This window comes from Vombatus ursinus, unplaced genomic scaffold (assembly GCF_900497805.2).
Source record: "Vombatus ursinus unplaced genomic scaffold, bare-nosed wombat genome assembly UNPS02009824.1, whole genome shotgun sequence".
Taxonomy (NCBI): domain Eukaryota; kingdom Metazoa; phylum Chordata; class Mammalia; order Diprotodontia; family Vombatidae; genus Vombatus; species Vombatus ursinus.
This window is the reverse complement of record NW_020949602.1, coordinates 8462433-8485040: the sequence shown is the minus strand read 5'-3', so window position 1 is coordinate 8485040 and position 22608 is coordinate 8462433. Positions and strand designations below refer to the sequence as shown.

Here is a 22608-nt window from a genome sequence, read left to right as displayed (position 1 = left end):
TAGATAGATAGATAGATAGATAGATAGATAGATAGATAGATAGATAGATAGATAGATAGATAGATAGATGGATAGATAGATAGATAGATTAGACAGACAGATGGACAGATGGATAGATGGATGGATGGACAGATGGATGGATAGATAGATTTCCAATTGTCACCTTGGACTTTTGTCATTTGTTGCCAAAAGAAAAAAGCCAGAAGTTTCATCTTTCTCCTCATTGTAAAAATCAACCCATAGGTAAAAAATCTACTACTTAGCTTGGTAGAGGAGATTATCCCCCCTTCATGTCTAGGTATCTTGGTAGATTTGCTCAGTTACACACCGATGACTGAGGGAACATTTGCCTGAAGCTGTGGAAGAGGGGAAAAAATGGGGAGGCTGCAGGCAGAAAAGTTGATGCCAAAAATCCTTGTGGCTGTATGAATTTTTCTAGTGAGAAGCTAATCGATCCGGATTAGCAGCTCTAAATCCCTGGATAAATTATTTATGTTGCATTCAGTTTACTGGTACACAAATGGGTAATTCCTCCCCCCCCCATAATATATGCACTTGAAAACAACAAATTAAAACTTAGTTTTCAGCCAAAAGCTGCCTCCATCACTTGCTGCACAGAAGGTGCACACACCCCATTACAGGCCCCAAATTTTGGAAATACCAATGTTTAATGGACAGGGAGGAAGGTGAGAGCAATCATTAGCAGATACACTTTGTGTCTTCTTAAATAAATCTTTGAGAAGGAATCCCTACAGAACGAGCTCCCAATTTAGTCGTCACAAAAAATAGAGGAGGGAAGGGAAGGCATTTCAGCAGTCTCTCACCCAATGGACATGGCGCATATTGCTATTTAATTCTAGGACCAGTCATGCTCTTCTATTGCCATGAAAGTCTGTAGCAATGATAATCCATTACGGGTATTTTCTAAAACCTCCTTTGATCAAGGGTCTGTGAAGCCAGGTGGCTATGGACATTGAAGGTTTGTCTTAGAGTGGGAAAGAGCTGAACTCAGTGCCATCCCTGACATACTAACTGTCTGTGATTCAACCCCAATTCTAGGTGGTGCCACAGTGCATTGAGAGCTGGGCCTGCAGTCAGGAAGACTCATGTTCCTGAGTTCAAATCCATCCCCAGACGCTTACTAGCTGTGTGACCCTGTGCAAGTCAACTTAATTCTGTCTCAGTTTCTTTATCTGCAAAATGAGCTGGAGAAAGAAATGGCAAACCATTCCAGGATCTTTGCCAAAAAAACCCCAAATGGGGTCATGAAGACTGAACCCAACTGCAAAATGACTGAACAGAGTGATCTTAGGCAAGACACTTAACTTTAACTTACTTAACTAAACTTAACAGAGTCCCAAGAAACCCCCTAAGACTCTTCAGTTATACCTATCTACACAGGGACAAAAAGTTTCTAGCCAGGCAGTTTCCTAAGATAATTAAATAATTGGTCCAGCTATGTATGTTTGTGCATATGTATGTGTGCGCATAATTTAATTTACTGATACAACACGGGAATATATACCAACATATCTATGGACATATATGCACACATGTATGACTATATACACATATATTTGCATATCTTGTACTTGCAGGGAGGTGCTAATTTCTATAACTCTAGGTTATAAATATGCTCCACATATAACATTTTCCCTATTTGACACATTTTTATACAAGAGAAATTCCTACTGTCTTCAGTGAAGTTCTGTCTGTCTAGAGCTGGGGTTCTGTACCTTTTGAGACCCCCTTGGGAGGTTGGTAAAGCCTATCCACCTCTTCTCAGAATAATGTTTGGTTGTCTACATTAAGAATTGAAGGAAAAGATCACCTTTAGTTAGAGGTTAAGAAAAAAAATAAAAATAATTTTGTTTAGTTTCTCTACCCCCCCACCCCAAACACAGACCTCCCCTGATATCTGTGTGTGATTCCCAGATTAAGACTTCCAGATCTATAGGACGAAATCTAGGACATTAAATGGACAACTTTCTTTTCCTGTCTTTTGTAACGACAACCTGCCAGCCAATCCTACCCTAGTACCAATGTAACATGTCTACCTATCTTAGCATGAGAACCACCTTCCACATGTGTAAATGACATTTACATAATGTTGGCGATTATGTAAAGTCCTTTACAGGCTTTATCTCACCTACCCTCACAACAATCCTGAGAGGTAAGTGCATCAAACTGAGGCTTAGAGAGGTGGAATGATTGCCAAAATCACTGTCAAAAGCATGAGATTTGACCCCAGTTCCACCTATAATATTATAATGAGCCAAGCCTGTCATTTGAGCTAGGCTCAAGTGATGGGATCAGAAGACTTGGAGTTGGAGAACATTTACAGAGGAAGAAATGGGGGGTGGGGAAGGACGAGGAGAGAGACGTGGTCCAAATCACAGGGGTTATAAGCAGCAGAATTGGATTTCAAATGCACGTTCCCTGATTTCATATCCAGACTTCTCTCTGCTCCCTACATGATGCTGTTTCTTGCCTAGAGGATGACCAAAGATTTCTCCCCACATTTCTACTCTGCAAGGCCCGGAGACATTCTGGAATTTAAAGGTTAAAAAACTAGATGGCTTCTCATCCTGCTCTAAATCTATGATCCTTAAAAAAAAAAAAGACTTCATTAACTAGCAAGAAAGCACCAGAAAGTTTCTAAGAATTGGAGAAAACTTAACTGATTTGGGAACATGAAAAAACAGTCTTAACTGACTTGAGATTTTACTCACGAACAAAACATGAAAGGACATCACAAAAAAGAGTAGGTGCTAGGTACTTGCAAAATAAAATCTACAAGCTACAATAAAGATAAAGCTGCACTTACAAGGCAAGGATGCTGACAAAAATACAACACCTTCCCCAAAAATATAAATTCTAGAAATTACCCCACAGAAATTGTGAATTAGGCACGATTTCTCGATGGATAAGTAGTCCCTCCAGAAATAAGTGATAAGGGTTGCTAGCTTGATTAGTCTTTGTATTAATATTTAATGATATTATTATATATTAATTTACTCTATATTGGAGGGGGTTCATCATAAAGGCCTGCATGGTTCAGCTGAGGAGAGGAAATTTCTTTCTTCAAGTGAAGGGCAGCTTTTAAGAGGATATGTTTATGAAAGAAAGAATAGACATTTGTTACACTGTTGCCAAATCCTGACACAGTAAATTGTGAGCTTTCACTTCGATTTGGAAAGAGCAGCCAGTAGACCTGAGAGCATCTCAGAGACATCGTCAAACGGAACTGGAATATGCAATGTGAGGAAAGTGATGTATCTGCTGCCGAGATGTTGTCAACTTTAACCACTGAGATTAGCACGTTCTGAGGGCACCTAGGAAGGGGCAACAGTAGCATTCAATGGTACGGTACAAAACAACAGCATAAGGCAGGGTGATGGGAAAAAGGAAAGAAAGGAAAAGAGAATAGAAAAAAAAGAAAGAAGGAAGGAAGACAAAGAAAGAGAAAGAGAGCTGTATCAGTACTCAAAGAGTGATTTCCCCATTTGCAGGAATAGCAAAAAGAGAGAAGAAATAGTTACCCTAAAAGCCAAATCCTATTTCTACAACTTTTTATCAGATCTAATAATCACAAGGGTTAGGTTATAATTGGAGAATGGGAGAGGAGGGAAAGGCAACAAAGAAAACATATACAAAACAAGTTTACTTTTCCAACTAAAGCCTACTGCCACAGACAGCCATGAGTGCAGCTGCAATGATCTTTAGAGTCCAAGCGATGGGCTGACTGTGTAGTTGCCTTAGAGACCTCCGCATCGTGGGATAGGATTGCTTGGCTGGAGAAAAGCGTGCCTTGAATACAGTGAGAGAATCATTGCTAGGACCAGACCCTCACTGAACACTGAGGCAGCCCAGAATTCAGGCTGTTGGGTATGTTGTAAATGGGATTCTTTGGCAGGTATGCTCTGGCCCAAAAAGCCAACAAGGCCCCTTTAGCTCTGAGAATTTCATCTGCTAAGTATTTCTTGAATGTGACTGACTGTTCTTTATTCCCACTTCCATCAGCCAAGTAGGGACCCTCATTCCCACACATCTGAACTACTGTGATGGCTTCTTAAAATGTCTTCCTGACTCTACTCTCTCCTTTCAATAGGTCTCAGAATGATCTATTTTACTCATATCATTCCTCCACTCAAGTATCTTTTTTTGTTTTGTTTTGTTTTTAGGCAATTGGGGTTACGTGACTTGCCCAGGGTCACACAGCTAGCAAGTGTCAAGAGTTTGGTCTGAGGCCAGATTTGAACTCAGGTCCTCCTGACTTCAGTGCCGGTGCTCTATCCACTGCACCACCACTCAAATTTCTTTAGGTCCTCTCTGTTGCCTCCAAGCCAAGATCAAAATCTTAGGCTAGCCATTTAAGACCCCCCACAACCTGGAACTACCCTGCCTTTCCAGCCATTTTCTAAATTAGTCCCCAAACATGCACTTTCCCACCTCCATCCCTTTGCCTAGGCCTTTCCCTGTGACCTAAATTTCCTCCCTCCTCCCAAACCTTTAAAACCTAACTCAGATTCTAGCTTCTTCATAAAGCTTTCACCCCCTCTCAATGACAGCCCCCTCAGGCACATGCTCTGTCACCTCTAATACACTTCTCTGGTAATACTGTCCATTATATTTACCTCTTTGATAGCTATTTGAGCCATTTAGTCAACTGACCATCTCCCCAGTGCCCAGCATGGCACTCTACACAGAGCAGGCTTGCAACAAGCGTCTGTTATGTTGTCCCCGATACATACATACTCTACCCCCATGTGAAGAGCCCTTTACTGATGAGATATCACCACATGCCCACCCACTGTGCTCCGAGATGCTGACACATTATTCAAGGGCTTCAGATAATGCCTCCAAATTCTTGTGGAATAGGGTTCACGTTCTTGTTTGCAAGTGGATGTTCAGGGGAAGAAAAAGGGAGCGGGGAGGGAAGTAAAACAAAAAGTCCTTAGAAATAACAGACAACTTAGGGAAGAAACAGCTGCATCCACTTTAGATAAAGTTATACGGACGAGTTTATGGGTTTGGATGAAATGGTACATTACCATTTGTCTATTCATTCTCCATGGTTTACTAGGGAAATGCCATTCGTTTCCATTACCCCCCTTCTTGGGAGCAGGGATAAGACGAATGCAATCCCTGCCCCCCCAACCCCATACAAAGATGGAAGAACTTGTTATCTCTTTAATTGGGGAGGAATATCTATTGTTTGTCCTTCTACCAACATGCATAGATTTTCAGTTAACTGGACCTGAAGTCAGGAAGACCTTAGCTCAAATCCTGTCTGAGACAGTTACTAGCTGTGTGATCCTAGGCAAGTCACTGAACTTCTGCTTGCCTCAGTTTTCTCATATGTAAAATGGTGATAATGACAGCGCCCACCTCCTAAGGTTGTTATGAATATCCAATGAGATAATATTTATAAAAAGCTTTTCAAACCTTAAAATGCCACATAAATTTTTATTATTGTTATTATAATGTCATGATTTACAACAATACAGGTCATCTAGGGAAATGCTTTATTTTATACAGAAGAAAACTGAGTCCTGGGAGGTGACATTAATTGCCTCGAAACATGTAAGTAATAGAGCAGGGATTGAATCTGGGGCTCTCTAAAAAGAGGCTCATGAGAGTGCTCCCCAGGTGGTTGCATCATCCTCAGACCTTCCCCCAACCAGAAGATTCAGTGCTGTCCTCCTCACAGTAATGCCAGGTAAGAGGAAAAGGTCTCGGTTGCCCATAAATATTTTGCACTGAAATCTTTATTCTCCTTTAGGGATTTGGATGCCTTCAGAGAAGAAATAAAACTCACCTTCCCTTGAGATTTCTAAGGGTTATTATATCATCTCCTGGAATGGGCTCAGCAGCTTCCTCAGAGACTGGGAGAAGCTCTGAGGGGGATGGATTGCATCTCGTTCTTGGAGAAAAGCTTAATCTTCAGTTGGGACAGGCTGAGCTATTAGTCCTACCCTTTCTTCTCTGACAGGCATAGACGTGCAAGGAAAGGGCTTTATGTATTCGTCTACCAGCTGAGCTTTCCTTTTCACCTACTGACTCCAGGGGCAGAGACTTGGGGATGGAGGTCTAGGTGAGGAAACTGAGGCTTACAAAGGTAGAGTGACTTGCCGAAGCTGGCACAGATGACCTAAGTAAGTAGGTTTGCATTCAAACCTGTGACCTCTGGCCTTGGTTCCTGGGTCCTTTCCCCTGAACTATGCGGCCTGTAGCTTTGTGCTCAGGTGAATCTGTCTGGCATCTAAGCTGGACGTGAGTATCTACTTGTTCCTTCAGCTGCACAATCCAAGGCTCCTGGAGCTCAGTGATGGTTACGCCTTGGATTGCAGAAAGCACAATCTCTGTCCGGCAGACGGCTCTGAGAAACTCTGCCAGGTCTCCCCCTCTCTGGATTCATATTTGCATGAAAACGGTCTGTCGGCCATTTTATGAAGTCGGATGAAACACAGGCTTGCCAGGGGGATGGCCAGGCCTGACTGACTAAATCCTGCAGACCATAGTTCTATTTAACCCCCAAACTGAACTAATATATTTGGATAGGCCTATAGACAATTAGAAAAACAAACCTACAGCCCCCGGTATTGATTGACTGAGAAATGAAGAATGAAGACAATTTATGACGATCATACTTTTTAAAAGGTTGATGCAAAATCGCTGTTAACAATTATGTTCCTTTGTGAACATGTTAGATTCCCACACCCACAACATCAGGAGAATATCAGATTCAGGAGTGAAGGACCATGGATGAAATCCTGAGCTAAAAGGGGCCTTAGGGGATGTGCAGCCTAACTCATACATTTTATGGATGAGGAAATGGAGATAGAGCAAGGTGAAGGGACTTGCCCACTGTCCTGTTCTTAGAACATGTCAGAAGTGGGATCTGAAGGGAACTCTGTCAGTCAGCTATGTGGCCTAGTGTGTAGAATGCTAGACCTGAGGTCAGAAACACCTGGATTTGAATCCTGCCTCAGTCCCTTATTAGCTGTGTGTTGTGGGCAAGGGTACTTGTGAAACTGGGGCAGTATGAGCTGGGCGCCTCCTCCCCACCCCCAATACTGAGTAAGACTTTGTGAACCCTGCAGAAGCATAGGGGTCAGTCTGAGTTAACTTTGCTCCCCTGTAGACTGATCTGGGATCCACGGGGCAAGGAGGATGGAAAGTCAACACTAGGCCTGAGCACAGGGTTCTTGAGACTCTGGAGAATTTTCCTACTCAAAGTTTTTTGTTGTTTTTTATTAAACTGCCTAGGACAGTGTTGTGAATCTCTGATAGAAATGGGAATGGATCAAAAGGATCCCTGGGGGTGCCGAGTGACTTTGTTTTAAAATGGAATGTTATTTCTCTCTTATTGTGTTTCTATTTATTTTGTTAAATATTTCTCAATTCCGTTTTAATCTGGTTCAGGGGCACTTAGGAGCATAGCAGGCTGGCTATGCGTTGAACAACTTTGACCGAGGAGACTACTTTTATTTGGGTGGTCTTGAAGATGTTTTTATTGAAGGGTTTCTTTATTTGAACTCTCAAGCCAGGAGGGGATATGCAGTTACTTGTCTCTCAGCTTCAATATGGGGGTGATAACAGCACCCCCCTCGCAGGGCTGATGCAAGGATCACATAAGATAACGAAGGCCAAGTGCTCTGTAACCCTTCGAGTGCTACATAAATACTGGATAATATTGTTATTATTAGCAATCTTTGTATCTCTAGTACTTAATTAAGCTCTGGTGAATTTAAAAATATTTAAAATTAATAAGTTAAAATTGATTTAAAAATTAAAAAATTAAATTAAAAAATTAAAAATGTCACCTTACAGAATGTGAGCTCCCTGAAGGCATGGTTTGGTTTGGTTTATTTGTTTGTTTTTTGGTCTTTTTATCTTCAGGGCCTAGCTCAGTGCTTGGCACATAGGACAAGTTCAATGAAAACTTTTAAAAACTGAATTGAATTAAACTGAATTGAATTGGAAGCTACAAAAGATTATGTCTAAAAAACACAATAGGTTTGAGAGAAAATAAAATCACTATGAATGTAGAAAACTCAAGACCATTTTGGGATAATGTTTTATACACACACACACACACACACATACATACATCTATTTATGTATACACAGTTATGCACATATATGGAGACAGAGAGAGGGGAGAAGAAGAAACAAAGAGCGAGAAGAGAGAGGAGAGAGGGGGGAGGGGAGAGAAGAAGAAGAAGAAGAAGAAGAAGAAGAAGAAGCAGAAGAAGAAGGAGAAGGAGAAGGAGAAGAGAGAGAAAGGAGAGGGAGAGAGAGAGATTGAATGAGGGAGGCAATTTGGTGGAAAGGTCAGAGAACTTGTCTCAGTCAATCAGATTTGGGTTCAAGGTCTGCCTTTAAGATATACTGACTGTAAGACTCTGCATAAGTCACTTTACTGACCTCAAGACTCTGGGTAAGTCACTCAGCCTCTAAGGGCCCCAGGCAGCTCTGTAAGACAATAAATTGAAGAATAGGCAGCTGATCTGTTTTCATCCAGGAAGTGCCTTCACTGGAATTTCCCTGTACCAGTGAAATCACAAGTCTGGACCAAAAAATGAAATTTTAAATTTAAAAGTATATGTAGGTGTAAATTTTTGTCCTTATTAGCCATACTAAACAATTCAGCACAATTGATACAAACTATGTTGTATGCACATATGTGCACGTATGCATTTATACATGTACACTTCATGTAAAGCACATTACAGAATTTAAAGCACCAGAGAAATGTCAGCTAAAAATATTTGGATGAAGGGAACAGTAGGATGAGTCGAGGAACAGCGGAGATGCGCGATTTTGGCACCTAACAATTCACAGAAGTGCTGAGGCTTATGGAATGAAAGTCATTCTAGGACCCAGGGTCTGTCTAGCAGGATTTAGAGCTGGAAGAAGACTGAGAGGCTGCCGAGGCCAAACTTTTCATTTGACGGAGGCGGAACTAAGACTCAGAGAGCCTTGCCCAGGGTCACAGGGACTGGTGGGAAATTCAAACTCGGGTCCTCGGACTCCAAATTTCTTCTTCTTTCCGAAGTACCATGAGAGCAGACCATAACTCAAACTCTTCTGGCCTTGGTACCAAGTCTCTTCATCTCTTCTTCCAGCCAGGAAAGGCACAGGGAGGTAGAAACAACAAAAGTACTAACAATCATCAAAGGAAGAGGCCAGGAATGAGCTCAGTCAGGGAAGATGGAAAGGGATTATTCAAGGGATTAGGTGCTCAGTCTCTCAAGAGTCAACTCTCATCAATACAAGCTTAATTCAGCCTTTTCTCCAAAAGTGGGGAAAAATCAAAAATAAATAAAAGTGGAAATTTACAGTCATGTTTTAAAAATTGTCCAAGATTACCATTACAGACCATATCTCTTCTTTTCCCTTTTGTCCTTGTCATTTGTACCAGTTGGGCTATATTAGACAATTTAATGTTTCTTAGGTGGTGCAATGGATAGAGTGCCGTGCTGGAGTAAGGCCTCTTCCTGGGTTCAAATCTGACCTAGACATTTACTAGCTATGTGACCCCAGGCAAGTCACTTAACTCTGTCTGCCTCAGTTTCCTCATTTGTAAAATGAGCTGGAAAAGGAAATGGCAAACCAGTCCAGTGTATTTGCCAAGAAAACCCCAAATGGTGAGTCAGACATAACTGAAAAATAACTGAACAACAACACCAATATAATAGTATATCATCTACATCATATAGGCTCAAAGGAAGGGCACCAACACGCTGGATGGTTCCTCTTTGGAGGGTCTATGGGAGAACTTAGACCAGAATCCCACAGGATGAGACACACCACGGCACCAGTGAAGAAACAACCCACCCTCATGAGGTCACTGACCTATCTACATAATGAAGTAGTGATCTATCTTGATGACACTCAAAATACAGTATCTCAACAGAGATATTGGGACTGAACTCATGATTTCACTGATAGAGGGGATTCCCTTGTGAGGAAACTCCCTCCACTCATGAAGGTGGGCACCTTCTTTGCAATGTGAACAGAGTTCCTTGGAACACTGAGAGCTTAAGAGCTTTGTTAGAAGGGAGGCTGCAGTTTGGCGTGAAGAGTATTAACACAATGGTGACATAAAGAAAAAAGTTATCAATGAAACTTATTTAAAGCAAAAAACTTAAAAGGGTTTCATTTCCCCCCCAAGTTATCAACAAAGTGACTGGTCCAGCACAAAAATGGTTTTGAAAAGTCATAGCTTCCAGCCCAGGTTTTGAAAGTTTCTTATTGACAGGTGTGAGCTGACCTCAGGTATCCTATGCAAGAATGCCTTCTCAAGCCATCACATATATAAAGCTGGAAAGGACGTTACGGATGGTCAAGTCCAACTGTCTTGTCTTACATTAGGGGAAACTGAGGCCGGGGGTGGTAAATGCCTTATCCACATTTATACAGTGAGTCAGGAGGCAGAGCGGAGGGTAAAACACTGTCCCCTGACTCCCACAGCCCAATGCTGCTCTGCCTTACGGTTTTTTTTTTTTTTTTGGTGCTATCTGGTAGATAAAAGGAAGGGCAATGTTGCTCCTCTGTTCAAAATTGCTCATTGGTTCCCTACTGCCTTCCACTCAATAGGGACAAGGTGAAAAAGGCAAATTTCAGCTTGAAGGAAAGAGGCTTTGTTTAAAATTGACTTTCTTTCAATCCCTAGTGGTTAGCACAGTTTCAGGTACCTAATGGTTGCTTAATAATTGCTTGTTGACGACTTCCTAAGAAGTCTCCCAAAGTTGCCTTGCAAGGTAGTGATTTCCCCGTCGCTAGAAGCATCCAAGAGAGGTCTCCTGACCCCTTGTTGGCGACTCTTAGGTACAGGTTGGCCCAGATGCTGCTAAAGTCCCTTCCAGCTCAGAGGCTTGGCAAGTCTGCTTGGGGAGACCAAATGGTCAGAGAGTTCAGTATTCTGTGGAGGTCTCAAGTTTGGGAAGTTCCTGGGCTAGAGGCACAGCTGGGGGGTTCAAAATGAGGCAGGAGAGAGTTGCCCCAGGCTAAACTTACCATTTTCTGGCTGGTCCTTGATGTCGGCTTCACTTGGCTGGCTGGGACTTTCAGATTGACTCGAGTCTGAAAAACAGAAAAAGACAGCCAAAAATTACAGGGTCTGCTGTGGAAAGTGGCTCAGAGGCGCCAGACTTCCTCAAAAAAGGTTGAGAGTCCAACCCAGAAATGAAAATGCACGAGCGGGCCACGATAACACAAAAAGCGGCCGGTGCCTTCGCGAGAAAAATCGGAACCTCGCTCGCTTCCAGCCCTCCCTCTGGGGCGCCTTCGAGGGGTCCCCGAAGGTGCCCCAGCCCAACTCGGAAACTTCTAAGGGTCCCATCCTTCTCAACTGCCTTCATTCAGTATTTATGTGCCGGAGTCTGGGGAAGACTTCATCCTTCATGACACCCATCTGAGGCTTGATTCACAGCATAATAAAATGTCAAAACATATTTTGAAGCTGGTATATAAAAGCAATCAAACAACAGTAACAAGTTCTGGTGGGTTTTTTTTTTTTTTTAATTTTTGCAGCAAGGCTGCACAAATTCAGACTAACGCTCTGTGGCGCAGCCCCCATCAGAGCCAATGGGGTGGAGGCTGCCTTCAAACAACGACCTAGCCCACAGGGACCTTCCGAACAAACGTTTACCCCACTTTAAAGGTTACATTTCTCTTATTAAAGTGTTTGGGAAAGTCTGTGAGGGGAGCAGTGAGGGGTACCGAGAAGGAAACCTCAAACCTTCTGGACCCAACTGGACTTTTGGCACCTCATTAGACCTGAATTTATTCTTCCTTTAAAAAAAACTACCACCACCAACAAAGTAGTTGGGTCTCTATATACAAAGTAACTATGGTAACATAAAATAACTTCTCGGGGTCTCAGTTTCCTCATCTGTAACATGAGGGGGTTGAACTAAATAATCTCTAAGTTCCCTTCTAACTAAAAATCTATAAGCCTATGATGCTGTTCTTTAAGTGACCATGGGATTGGAATGTTGAATGAATCCAGCACCAGACTCGTCATCTCAGAGTTTTTCAGTGTTAAAAAGGAGGGTTTAATTGGGGGTTAATGAAGGGAGAAGAGAAAAAATGGCCATGATGTCAAAAGCAAAAAAAAAAAATCATTACAACTTTAAATACTATATATATACATATATATAAATTAAATATATAATTTAAATATAATCCAACATTTTAGTAACACTGAGGCACAAGGGTTGCCGTAAGAATCAATGAGATAACATCTGTTAAGCACTTAGCATAATGCCTAGCACATAACAGGCACTATGTAAATTTTGGTTATTATTATTATTATTATTACTCCAAAACCAGAAAATATCTTGATACATCTGACCTAATTTCCAATGCCATTGTTTTAAAATCAAGTCAATTTCCAAAGACCAAAAGAAAGCCATGGTGGTGGGAGGCATTCTGAAGTGATCATGCTTATTTGGGAGCCCATAGGTGGAAGATTCTGCCCGAAGCATTGGTTGAGAATCAAAGCAACTCAAAGACATCTCCCCAAAGACCGACAACCACCTCAATCCCAACTTAACCTTGACTTCCCAAGGTTCGGAATTCACCTGTCTGAAATCTGACCACATTTCCGCAAGAAGTCAATGCAAGATCAAAAGGTCACGACCCTTCTCCGTGATTAAATGGAAAATCTTACATCTGCTGCAGGAGAATTATTACACCTTCCTTCTTTTTCTTTGAGGTATTAATAACCCAGAAAGAATCAGTACTACTAGTGACCTTGGGTCAAGCAATGCTAATTTATTGCTTTAGAAAAGCTCCCTCCTTTTAAGCAAATGAGGATTTTAATTATAGGAAAGTACTATAAAGAAAATGCCTATTTTAAATATTCAGATTTAAAAAAAATATCTATAACCTGGTGCCTCTATAGATTGGCTACTCAGTAAATGCCTTAGAGACTGATTCTGTACCCATTAGAAAGGTCCAAGGAACAGGAGGTGAGAAAATTGAAGCAGAGATTTAAGCCTGGCAAAGTCATACTTTTAATCATCTGGCAACAGCTTCTGTAGCACAAATAAAAATAAAAACTCTAAATGTCAAAAAAAACTTTAAAAAGAAATCACTTACAATTACTTATCAAAAAGAACAGAAAGTCTTCACTAAAAATTGGAGAAGAGGGGGATGTGATACCAAAAGCTTTTATATGGAATCATATTTTAAATGTCAATTACAGAAATTTGCACGAGCTTAGCAGAATGCTGGGGAGGTGAAAATCATTGTTCATTGCGTAAATTGTGTACTCTTGTCATGATAAGTGATAAATCAATCTTCCAAAAATAATAATTCAACATATTTCAGTGGATGGACAAAACATTCCTTATTTCTGCCTCAGAAAGGGTTAAACTGTTGGCACCTGTAACTAGGCGAAAAGGAAAAGATAATATAGTTCCTTTTTTTTCCAGAAAGAGAAGGTTGCGTCCGCCCCCCTGCCAACCTCTATCACATCACCAGAGGCGAACATCGTGTTTAATCCATAGGACTATTTTCTTTAGAAATCTGACTCTTCCAACTATGATGACTTCAGGTTTCTGTAGAGAAGTTGTGCCTGTATTCTGGTTCCTAAGCATGGTATCTTTACCTTTCACCAACTCCCCACAAGTAGAATATGTGGGGAAAATACAATCTTTTGTCCCACAGGGTTTATAGTGACTGTGTAGGTTTTCTGAGGGATCTATCCGACAAAATTTAAAAAGGAGAAAGGCTAGTGAATCTAAACACACACATGTGCACACACACTCAGACACACCAAATGGTTCAGAATCTGAAAGTGGTCTTCTTTGTTCTTCTGCATTTAACTTATAGATTTGCTTTTCTTCTCTACCTCTGCAGAAATGAAACAGCAATGTGGGACAAGGAACCACAATGAAAGAATGAGTTTTTAAAAAACACAAAAAAACTCCTCCCCTACACAGTAAAGAGATGTGGGAAAATTGGTATGCAAGGTGGCCAAGCCTGTTTATGAAAGGCTCAGCACCCAACACCAAAGAAGGCATCTCTGCAGCCGTACTCATAAATGGAATTCTGTGTCTCAAGTTGCAGACACTGTCATCTGGGAGTGACCCACCTATTAAAATGGACTGTCCATCCCTGTTAACTTTAGTTACCATGGGATTTGAGTGGCCTGAAGGATTTTGTCACTCCTCTCCCCCCTCACTCATTTTCCTGGCATATCTTTCCGACTCCAAAAGGACCTTTGAGTCCTATAGACGCTCCACACTCGGGCGTTCCGGATAGAGACTGCCTCTGATATTACAAAGGGTCACTAATGCTTCTGAGTGTGTAGCTGAACAGGTGACTGGCCAGAGGTATAAATTAATTTCTATCTATACATAATTCATACAAATGAAAGATCTCCTTCTTAAGTGTTTGCATTCAATCAATAATATCACTCTTGGCATAGTGAAGGTTAACAATTCATTTGCTCCTTTGTTCTCTATACTTGATGGAGACTTTTCATAACTGAAAAGTACATCTCATAATTGACTACTCTTTTCTTTTTTTTTTTTTTTGGTTTCACTTCACAATATTGCCAGATGAATTTTACCACCTATAATAACGAAAAAAAAGTCAAAGTGGATTGTAATTGAGGGTCCCTCTTGAATCCAGAGACCAGTAGAAGCAGCAGTTATGAGTCGCCCCTGCTGCCTTAGGTCGGCTTTGGTTGAAAGCCAAAGATTTTGTGTATTATGATAAAGTGAATGTTATTAAAAAGTATATCGAAAAGATCTCAGATGGGAGTTGGAAACATTATTGTGAGGAAGTGCATTAGAGTTATCAATTTTTCTTTTTCATCTGGGGATCAGTTTTTTGTTTAAGGCTTAGACTTCAACATAACCTTGAAAAGTAATGTTTCTTTTGGTTTTTAAAAAATGTATGAGCAGAAATTTAAACCGAAAATAGACAAGGTTAGCATATAGGAGGCTGGGATCAGACCGCTTAATTGAACTAGCATCCATCTATCTCTGCACTTTCATGGCGCCTACGGCTACATTGCCAGAGTGCTCAGACAAAGATATTTCACTATCGACAAAATCACCGGGGAAAGGAATAAAAAGAAATACTAATGCGTCAAGTAGCAGCCTTTGCTTCCGTAAGCTGGTTCTTTGTGTGAGCGTCAAAAACGCCTAACTTAATTCCTGACTCATACCAATGACCGCGTATTTCCTCAGTTCTCAATTCTGCCTTTTCTAAACTACCATTGCTCTCTGAGGACTCCACGTGTAGTTCTTGACTTAGTGGTGATCACTGAAGTAAGGTAACATGGTAAGGACTGATCTATCCAAAACGGAGACTTTCTATTCCATGTCTTACGATCCTCAATACAAAACAAACAGAGCAAATAGCTTACATGCCTTTTACTTGTTGGCCAATTTTCTAAAATTCACTGGGAAACAGCACACGAATAAAACGTGAGTGGATCTTTAAAAAAAATCATTTTGCTCCAGACCTCCACTGAAGTTGTATCTCAATACCTTAGTGTGGCATGAAAGTGATCCAGTGTATTCAGAGACGACATGCTGGGACACTAAGCTCTGGCAGGTCCTACTAAGGGAGAAAGGCTTCAAAAACTCAAATCCGACCTATATGAGTTCAGAGGAGACCTGATGATGGAATCTGAGCAGGCATGAAAGGTGTGGTAGAAAAAAAAATCATCGTATTTAGAACCAGAAAACCAGGTTCTCACATCCTGCTCCTGCCACATGGTCTCTGTCTACCCTTAGGCAAATCCTTTAAATCTTGTTTGGCCTCAGTTTCTTTCCCTGTAAAATGAAGAAATTAGACTCGGGATCTGCCGAGCCCCCCTTCCAGTTATAAATCCTCTGTTCCTAAAAAGATACAAAAGACATTCAATGAGGTCTACGTTGGTAGAGAAAATAGTAGTCAAATCAATGAAATCATGAATATTCTCAGAATACTCTAGGACATTCAAAATATTCTAAGTATATGCCCCAAGAACACAGGCACATAGTCTGTAGAAATTGTCATCAGGGCTCCGTGTCTGCTACATTATTATGGGGGCTAAGCGGATTCTAAGGTTAACTCATGGAGGAGGAGAACTGAAATGGAGAGAAAAACCATACAGTATGTAGTCAATATTATTGATTTGCACCTGGGAGGTACCCTTACAGAACAGATACCAGAACACAGAAAGAGCCCAGTGCCAACATGTCAGGTGATGGACGCTTCTTTGTATGGCAGCCGTGGACTATGGTGAAAGAAAGAACAGCCAACTAGGAGTCAAAAGAGCTAGGTTTGGGTCTCTACCTCTGTTATTCACTGGCTGTGTAATCTGGAACAAGACTTAAATATTTCTGAGACTCAGTTACCTTAACTGTAAAACAGAGGTACAAAACCTCTGATAATAGAGAAGTAATAATAGCCCCTCTGTGTATGAGGTATAAAACCTCTGATAACAGAGAAGTAATAATAGCCCCTCTGTCTACCTCACGGGAATATTGTGAGGGTCTTCTGCATAGTAAGAGGTTTTATAGATGACAGAGCATTCATATACATATAGATGCAAATTTATACAGATACATGCAACTGTACATATATTTACATGTAATATGTTGATAAATGTACATATACACATATTATATATTTCATATGCATATGAAACATATTCCAAAATATATAAAACGTATTCTGTATGTAATATGTGTATATGTATATACATATATGTATACACAAATTTATGATATGATGGGCTGGACCCCTCTGAAAGATTTACAGTAAGGAAGGCATAGACAAAAGTCCCACTGAATGGGCCAGTCACCACAGGCTTGAAATCTGCTGTGCTGAAGGGAATGCCCACATTAATACAATCTGAGATACCTCAAAGTCTCAGAGTATAGCTATATGATAAACAATTGCAAAATTAACTCTTTAAAATTTCAGACCTGTGATTTCATTTGTATAAGGGAGGAAATGGTGAAGAAATTCACTTTACACATGCCAATCAGTTCCTGTTATGGTGCAACTTACAATCTCAGAGAGTTGTATGGGGCACTGAAGGTTATGTGTCTTGACCAGGGTCACCCAACTAGCACATGTCAGGGGTAACACTCGAACCCAGCATTTCCTGACTCTGAAAGCATCTCTTTATCCACTGGTCGCCCTGTGTTTCTCATCAATATTAGCAATATCGTAACTGAGTGAAAATAATAGAGGGAGGGAGATGTCAGTGTTCTTTGACTCTACAGGTTGCCACGAACACCCATTACCAGATGTTCGAGTTTGGAAATAAGGAAGAGGTTTGAAATTGAGGGTAAGAGTAACCCACCTCTACCTGCAAGCCCCACCCCTCACCAAAACAAACAAATAAACAAAGACTGTACTGATTTTATATCATCATAAGGGGAGGCACAGGGGCAGTGAACCAAGAAAATAAGTATTTTCCTTCTACTCCTGACATCTACTGGTTTCGGGCACATGACTCACCAGTCTGGGCTTCAACTTCACCATCATAGGATGCTTATAGAAAAGCTGAACTTACTGTCATTACTACAACTCAAATTTATGTAATGTGTTATATAACACCAAGGGCATGCACACTCTTCTCATGAACACAGCATGCGACCATGACTATCTTTTCCACCCCCATTTTACAGATGAAGAAACTGAAGTTCTGAGCTTAACTTACTTGCCTATGAATATATACACTCCTAAATGTTACCAAGAATAAGTTTTTTTTAAAAAAAACTATATTCAAAGATCCAAGCAGTATTATTTGTCACTAATTTAGAAAAGAGACAGACAGAAAAAAAGATAGAAAGAAAGAAAGAAAGAGAAAGAAAGGAACACCTAAAATGTCCAACAACAGCCAATAAATTGTGGCACATTTATTTAATGGAATGTCATAAAGCAATTAAGGTCAACAAGTACGAGGAATAAAAAGAAACTTGGAAAGACTTTTATGCAATAATGCAAAGAGAAAAAAAATAGAACCAGAAGAATATAGTACCTTAATTATTAATTATATAATATATATTACATAACTATATAATTATATCTATAAATAAAATTAATTAACTATGACCACAGAAGAAGAGAAGGAAAGGATAGAAAATTCTAATAGGGAAAAAGAGGAAGTAGCATAAATAAACTGTTATAATATTTTCTGTTTGAAAATTAATTAAATTAAATGACTAGTTGCTTTAAAAAAAAGCTCAGTTGTTTATACTGATATGCAACGTTGTTTTTAATAGAACTGGATCCTGGGCCATCGCCAGTTGTCCTGACTTTTGCCCGGCCACTGGACTTCGATGACTGTGGAAAAGAGAGTGAGGCTGAGGACCTCAAGCAGCTCTGCCTCACTTAAATCCAATTCACACATGAGTCAAGATATGGCCCGTTGTCTTTGAAAGTGAAGGACAAATAACAACAGTACGTAGGGAAGCTAAGATTTGAACTGCAGGTTTCTGACTCCAAGTTTAATGCTCTTTCCAACACTTAAAATGCTGTTCCACATTTAAAAGCAATAAAAATCTGAAGGTGGAGAAACTACAGAACATCCATGGATAAGAGAAAGAAAATTAGGTCTGTGAGGGTTCATCAAAGGGATTGGGTTATTTGCCTTGAAAAAGGGAAGACAAAATATTCAATGGAAAAGAAACACGGGATTTGGAGTCAAAAGGTGGGAGTTTGAATCTGGCTCTGTGGTTTATTAGATGGGTGGTCTTGGACCAGCCACTTCCTCTCTGTCAGCCTCAGTTTCCTCATCTACAAAATGAGGGGATCTGAGTCAATGAGCTCCAAGATCTTTTCTGGCTTCAACTGTACAAACTTTTTTCAAACATCACAAGCTATTCTATGACATTGCTATACAATGCAGTATATATCACCATGTAAGGTTATTAAATACTAAAGAGATGAAAAAGGATAGTTGGTAAAGTCTCTGTCCTTTCAGAGCTTCAAAAGTAAGACATGCAGCTATCTTTCTTGTGTGATTTAAGTAGGGAGCTGCTGCTTTGGACAGAGCTGAGTCACAGAATATCTTCAGGTCTCTCCAGGTCTATTATTTTAGCATTTGAAAAGTGATGATGTCATGTAAGTGTTTTGAAGTTCAAGACTGATCTGTAGCAATCATCCCTATTCCATGAGCTTGTTATTGCTCTCTTAAATGATTAGGAATGGCCCAATGCTCAACAGCCAAATAATTAAATATTTGCAGAAAAAAAATTTTTTTTTTTTTACCATAATACTATATGAAATTCAGGAATTGTTCCTATTTTTTCCCAGTATACACATGGTCTTAATGACTTGTGTTTAAAAATGTTTTAAATTCTTAAAACTCTTTTTAAACGTCTCAAAATTTTATCTGTCTATGTATATAGGTCATAGGCAAAGTCCAAACTTAGAACAGTGTAAGCATTAACCAGCCAATTTCCATATTAGCCAGACAGTTCTGATGAAGAAAGAAGACAATACAACATGATCACCAGGTCAGCATCGTTAAAAACCAGCAATTATTAGTACTTGGAGTGTACGGGTAATATTTTTCTAAATCCAATAAGTGAGCAAAACTCTTTGTTTATTCTACAAAAGATTTAGCATTAACCATTGGAATTTTACCATGATCAAATGAGGTCACGTAAATAAAGCAATCTGCACATAGTAAAAGCACTACATATATCAAATATTTTAGCTATTATTATTATTACTAGTATTAACCATGATTTTTTACATATCTTGCTTAAAAATACAATTCTGCAAAAAAATCTAATTTACAAATGCTCTTAAATTATAAAGTAATGATTTTTTTCTATGAAAGAATTCTTGGATTAAAGAGAGGGTTCGTGTCTGAGTTCTTTCCAATTGGAACTCCCCTCACTGACACATTTAAAAAAAACTGGATGGATGCATTTTTTTTTGATGGAAGGGGCACAGGTCCACTGCATTAAATAAGATGCAACTGACTTTCAGTATGAATTACATTTATATGCAAATAATCTTAAAACCTTAGCAACCATAGTATGTTTTAGATTACACCAACGGAGAATTCCTGAGATGGTCCTTAGGTGTCTAAGGCTGTTGGGGGGAGAGGGAGTAGGAAAGAGGAGGCGAACGAAAAGAGGGGAGAGTCATAGGTTGGAGGGTTGGAACTGAACATCCGCGGCTGCCCACTCTCATCTGGATTCAGACGGAAAGAGGGGGTTATACCCATGCGGCCAGTGACTTGGAAGAGCTCCATCAGACCACCCAGAGAGTGGCCAGCTGCTGTTCAGGAGACACCCCTTCAACACTCCTGTCTGACATTTTCAGGATAGTCTTTAGCTCGAGTGACTGTTCTCTTTCTCAAAACTTTTTTTTATTTCTTTTTGTGTAAATGCTTTTCTCAGAAAAGATTTGCAAAAATATTACTCTTGTAGAAATTTGGCTGGGCGGGCTTTTTTTTTTTTTTTTTTTTTGGCATCCCCAGTTCAAGTCCCATCTGTTTAGTCGGGACTCTGTCTGATAAAATTGTTTAGGTTGGAGAGTGAGTCAACAGTCCTACCACCTAGTCATAAATGTGTTGGGTTTGTTTGTTTTTGTTTGTTTATTTGTAGAAGAACAAAGAGAAGTTGAAGAGTGAGCCACTTTTTTTTTTTTAAAGCAAGTTGTGCACAAAATAAACCAGCTTGACAGAACAAAGAGAAGTTGAAGAGTGAGCCACTTTTTTTTTTTTAAAGCAAGTTGTGCACAAAATAAACCAGTCCTGACATCCCCAAGTGCCCTGGTTTTTGATGCTTTAAAAATCACAAGCCTCTGATTTAAAAACCTTCAGGAAGGGTTCAGTCTCAGAACTTTAGTCTCACACAGCTAGGTCTCTCAGGGAGAAATAGCTTTGCAGTCAAGTTAAAAGCAAAGGCATTCTGAAGGAGTGATGTTTGCTTACGAGAGATTCCTTGGCGCCATCTTCCTTTTGTAAAACTAAAGTTTTCCACATAGAAAAACAGCAGAACTTTGAAAAATGAAGCTAGTAAGTGTGACTTTAATACACTATTGGCAAAGTATGTATCTCTCCTCGGGAAGAGAGGTGGTGGACAACAGATGCAGAAAGACATTTACACTGTCAGACGTGGCCAGTGGGTTGATTTTTTTTTTTTTTGCCCCAGTGTACTTTGTGGTAAGGAGGGGGGGAGTCACTGGGAAATGATGGCATGATAAAAAGAGGAACATCAACAGAATATTTATATATGTATAAGTATATACACATATATATGCATATACTGTATATCTATCTAAATCTATCTGTGTGAGTGCAAAGTTTGTTTAGACCAAGAGTTCTAATCCTGGGGTCTCTGAACTTTTTTTTTAATGATATTTTTAAGAAATGACATTGTATTTTATTATATTTGTTGGCTTTCTTTGAAATTCTATGTATTTTATGCATTTTTAAAACATTGTTCTGAGTAGGGATCCATAGGATTCACCAGACTTTCAAAGAAGCCAATAATACAAAAAAATTAATAACTTTTAAATATATACATGTAATATATAGTTCTCTTTTTTTGACATGAGTCTATGATTGAAATAGACTGAAACACTCAGATAAGAGTTTGAAAGAGGGAGATTGTTTATCCCTGTTCTTTAAGAATAACTGAGCTGAGCTGACATGGGAGAGTTGGACTAAGTTGAAACCAAAAGCATCGGCTCGACCCGACTGCGCCATCTACACAGAGGCCTATCTGTGGGAGATCAGCCTCCAGATACCAAATTACTTAATACCCCTGGAACCTCTTATTCCTTTTTCCCACACAAAATTCAAAGTAAAATTTGGGTTCTGATAAGAAAGGCAGCTTAGTATAGTGATGACGTTTGTTATCTATACATTCCTAATGCAGAAAAGTTCATTCTTCTTTGGGGCTTTCAGGTTTCTAAAAGCAGTCCATTAATGAGTCAAAAGGCAATTAATACAGAAAGAGCATGAGCTATTCTAAACAATTTTTTTCACATATCTAGAAGTCTGGGAGAATTTCTTTTTTAAATCAAAAGCAAATGACCACATTAATGGTAACTGGGTCTGCACGTTAAGTGTGGATTTTCACAGTGTCCATGCTTGTGTTTGCTTGTTTGCATAACTCTGCTCATCCAAACAAATTTTCTTTTTCTCTTTTAAATCAGCCCCAAACCTATGGCCAATATGCTCTAACTCTTCAATACACAAATAAAGATTCTGGCGTAAAATCCTAGCAATGCAGGTCTCATTTTTTTTTTTTAATTTGTTTTGTTTTGTTTCGTTTTAAGAAGAAGGTTCTTAATTCCCCAATACTGGGAAAGAGATTATCACTGATAATGGAAATGGAAATCACAGCTCGCTGTTGTTTATTCCAGACAGACACTTGTGTGTTAAGTCTGTTTATCAGGCAACACTTTGTCTAAGCCAGGAAGTAGTCATCCTTTGTAACAAGATGTATGCAAATGATTTTCCCATCAGCCTCTGCAACAAAACTGTGGCACACACAAAAAAAATCCTTGTTACTTGACCAGTAAGAAGCTACCTCAAAAGTAGACTAGCCACTGAGCACGGCCAGCCAGAGCTGTGCTGGTGCGTTTCAATGAGATCTAAACATGTGC

The 22608-nt window shown here is 39.8% G+C and overlaps 1 protein-coding gene across 4 annotated transcripts in view; it reads right to left on the bottom strand.

Moving 5' to 3' along the window:
* The window catches only part of NFIA (nuclear factor I A), a 464681-nt gene that overhangs the window by 191458 nt on the left and 250615 nt on the right, over positions 1-22608 (bottom strand). For all 4 annotated transcript variants that reach the window (XM_027852710.1, XM_027852708.1, XM_027852711.1 and 1 more), the window contains exon 3: positions 11029-11094. In XM_027852710.1, coding sequence (XP_027708511.1) covers positions 11029-11094 — 66 coding nt within the window. The remainder of the gene's footprint in view (positions 1-11028; positions 11095-22608) is intronic.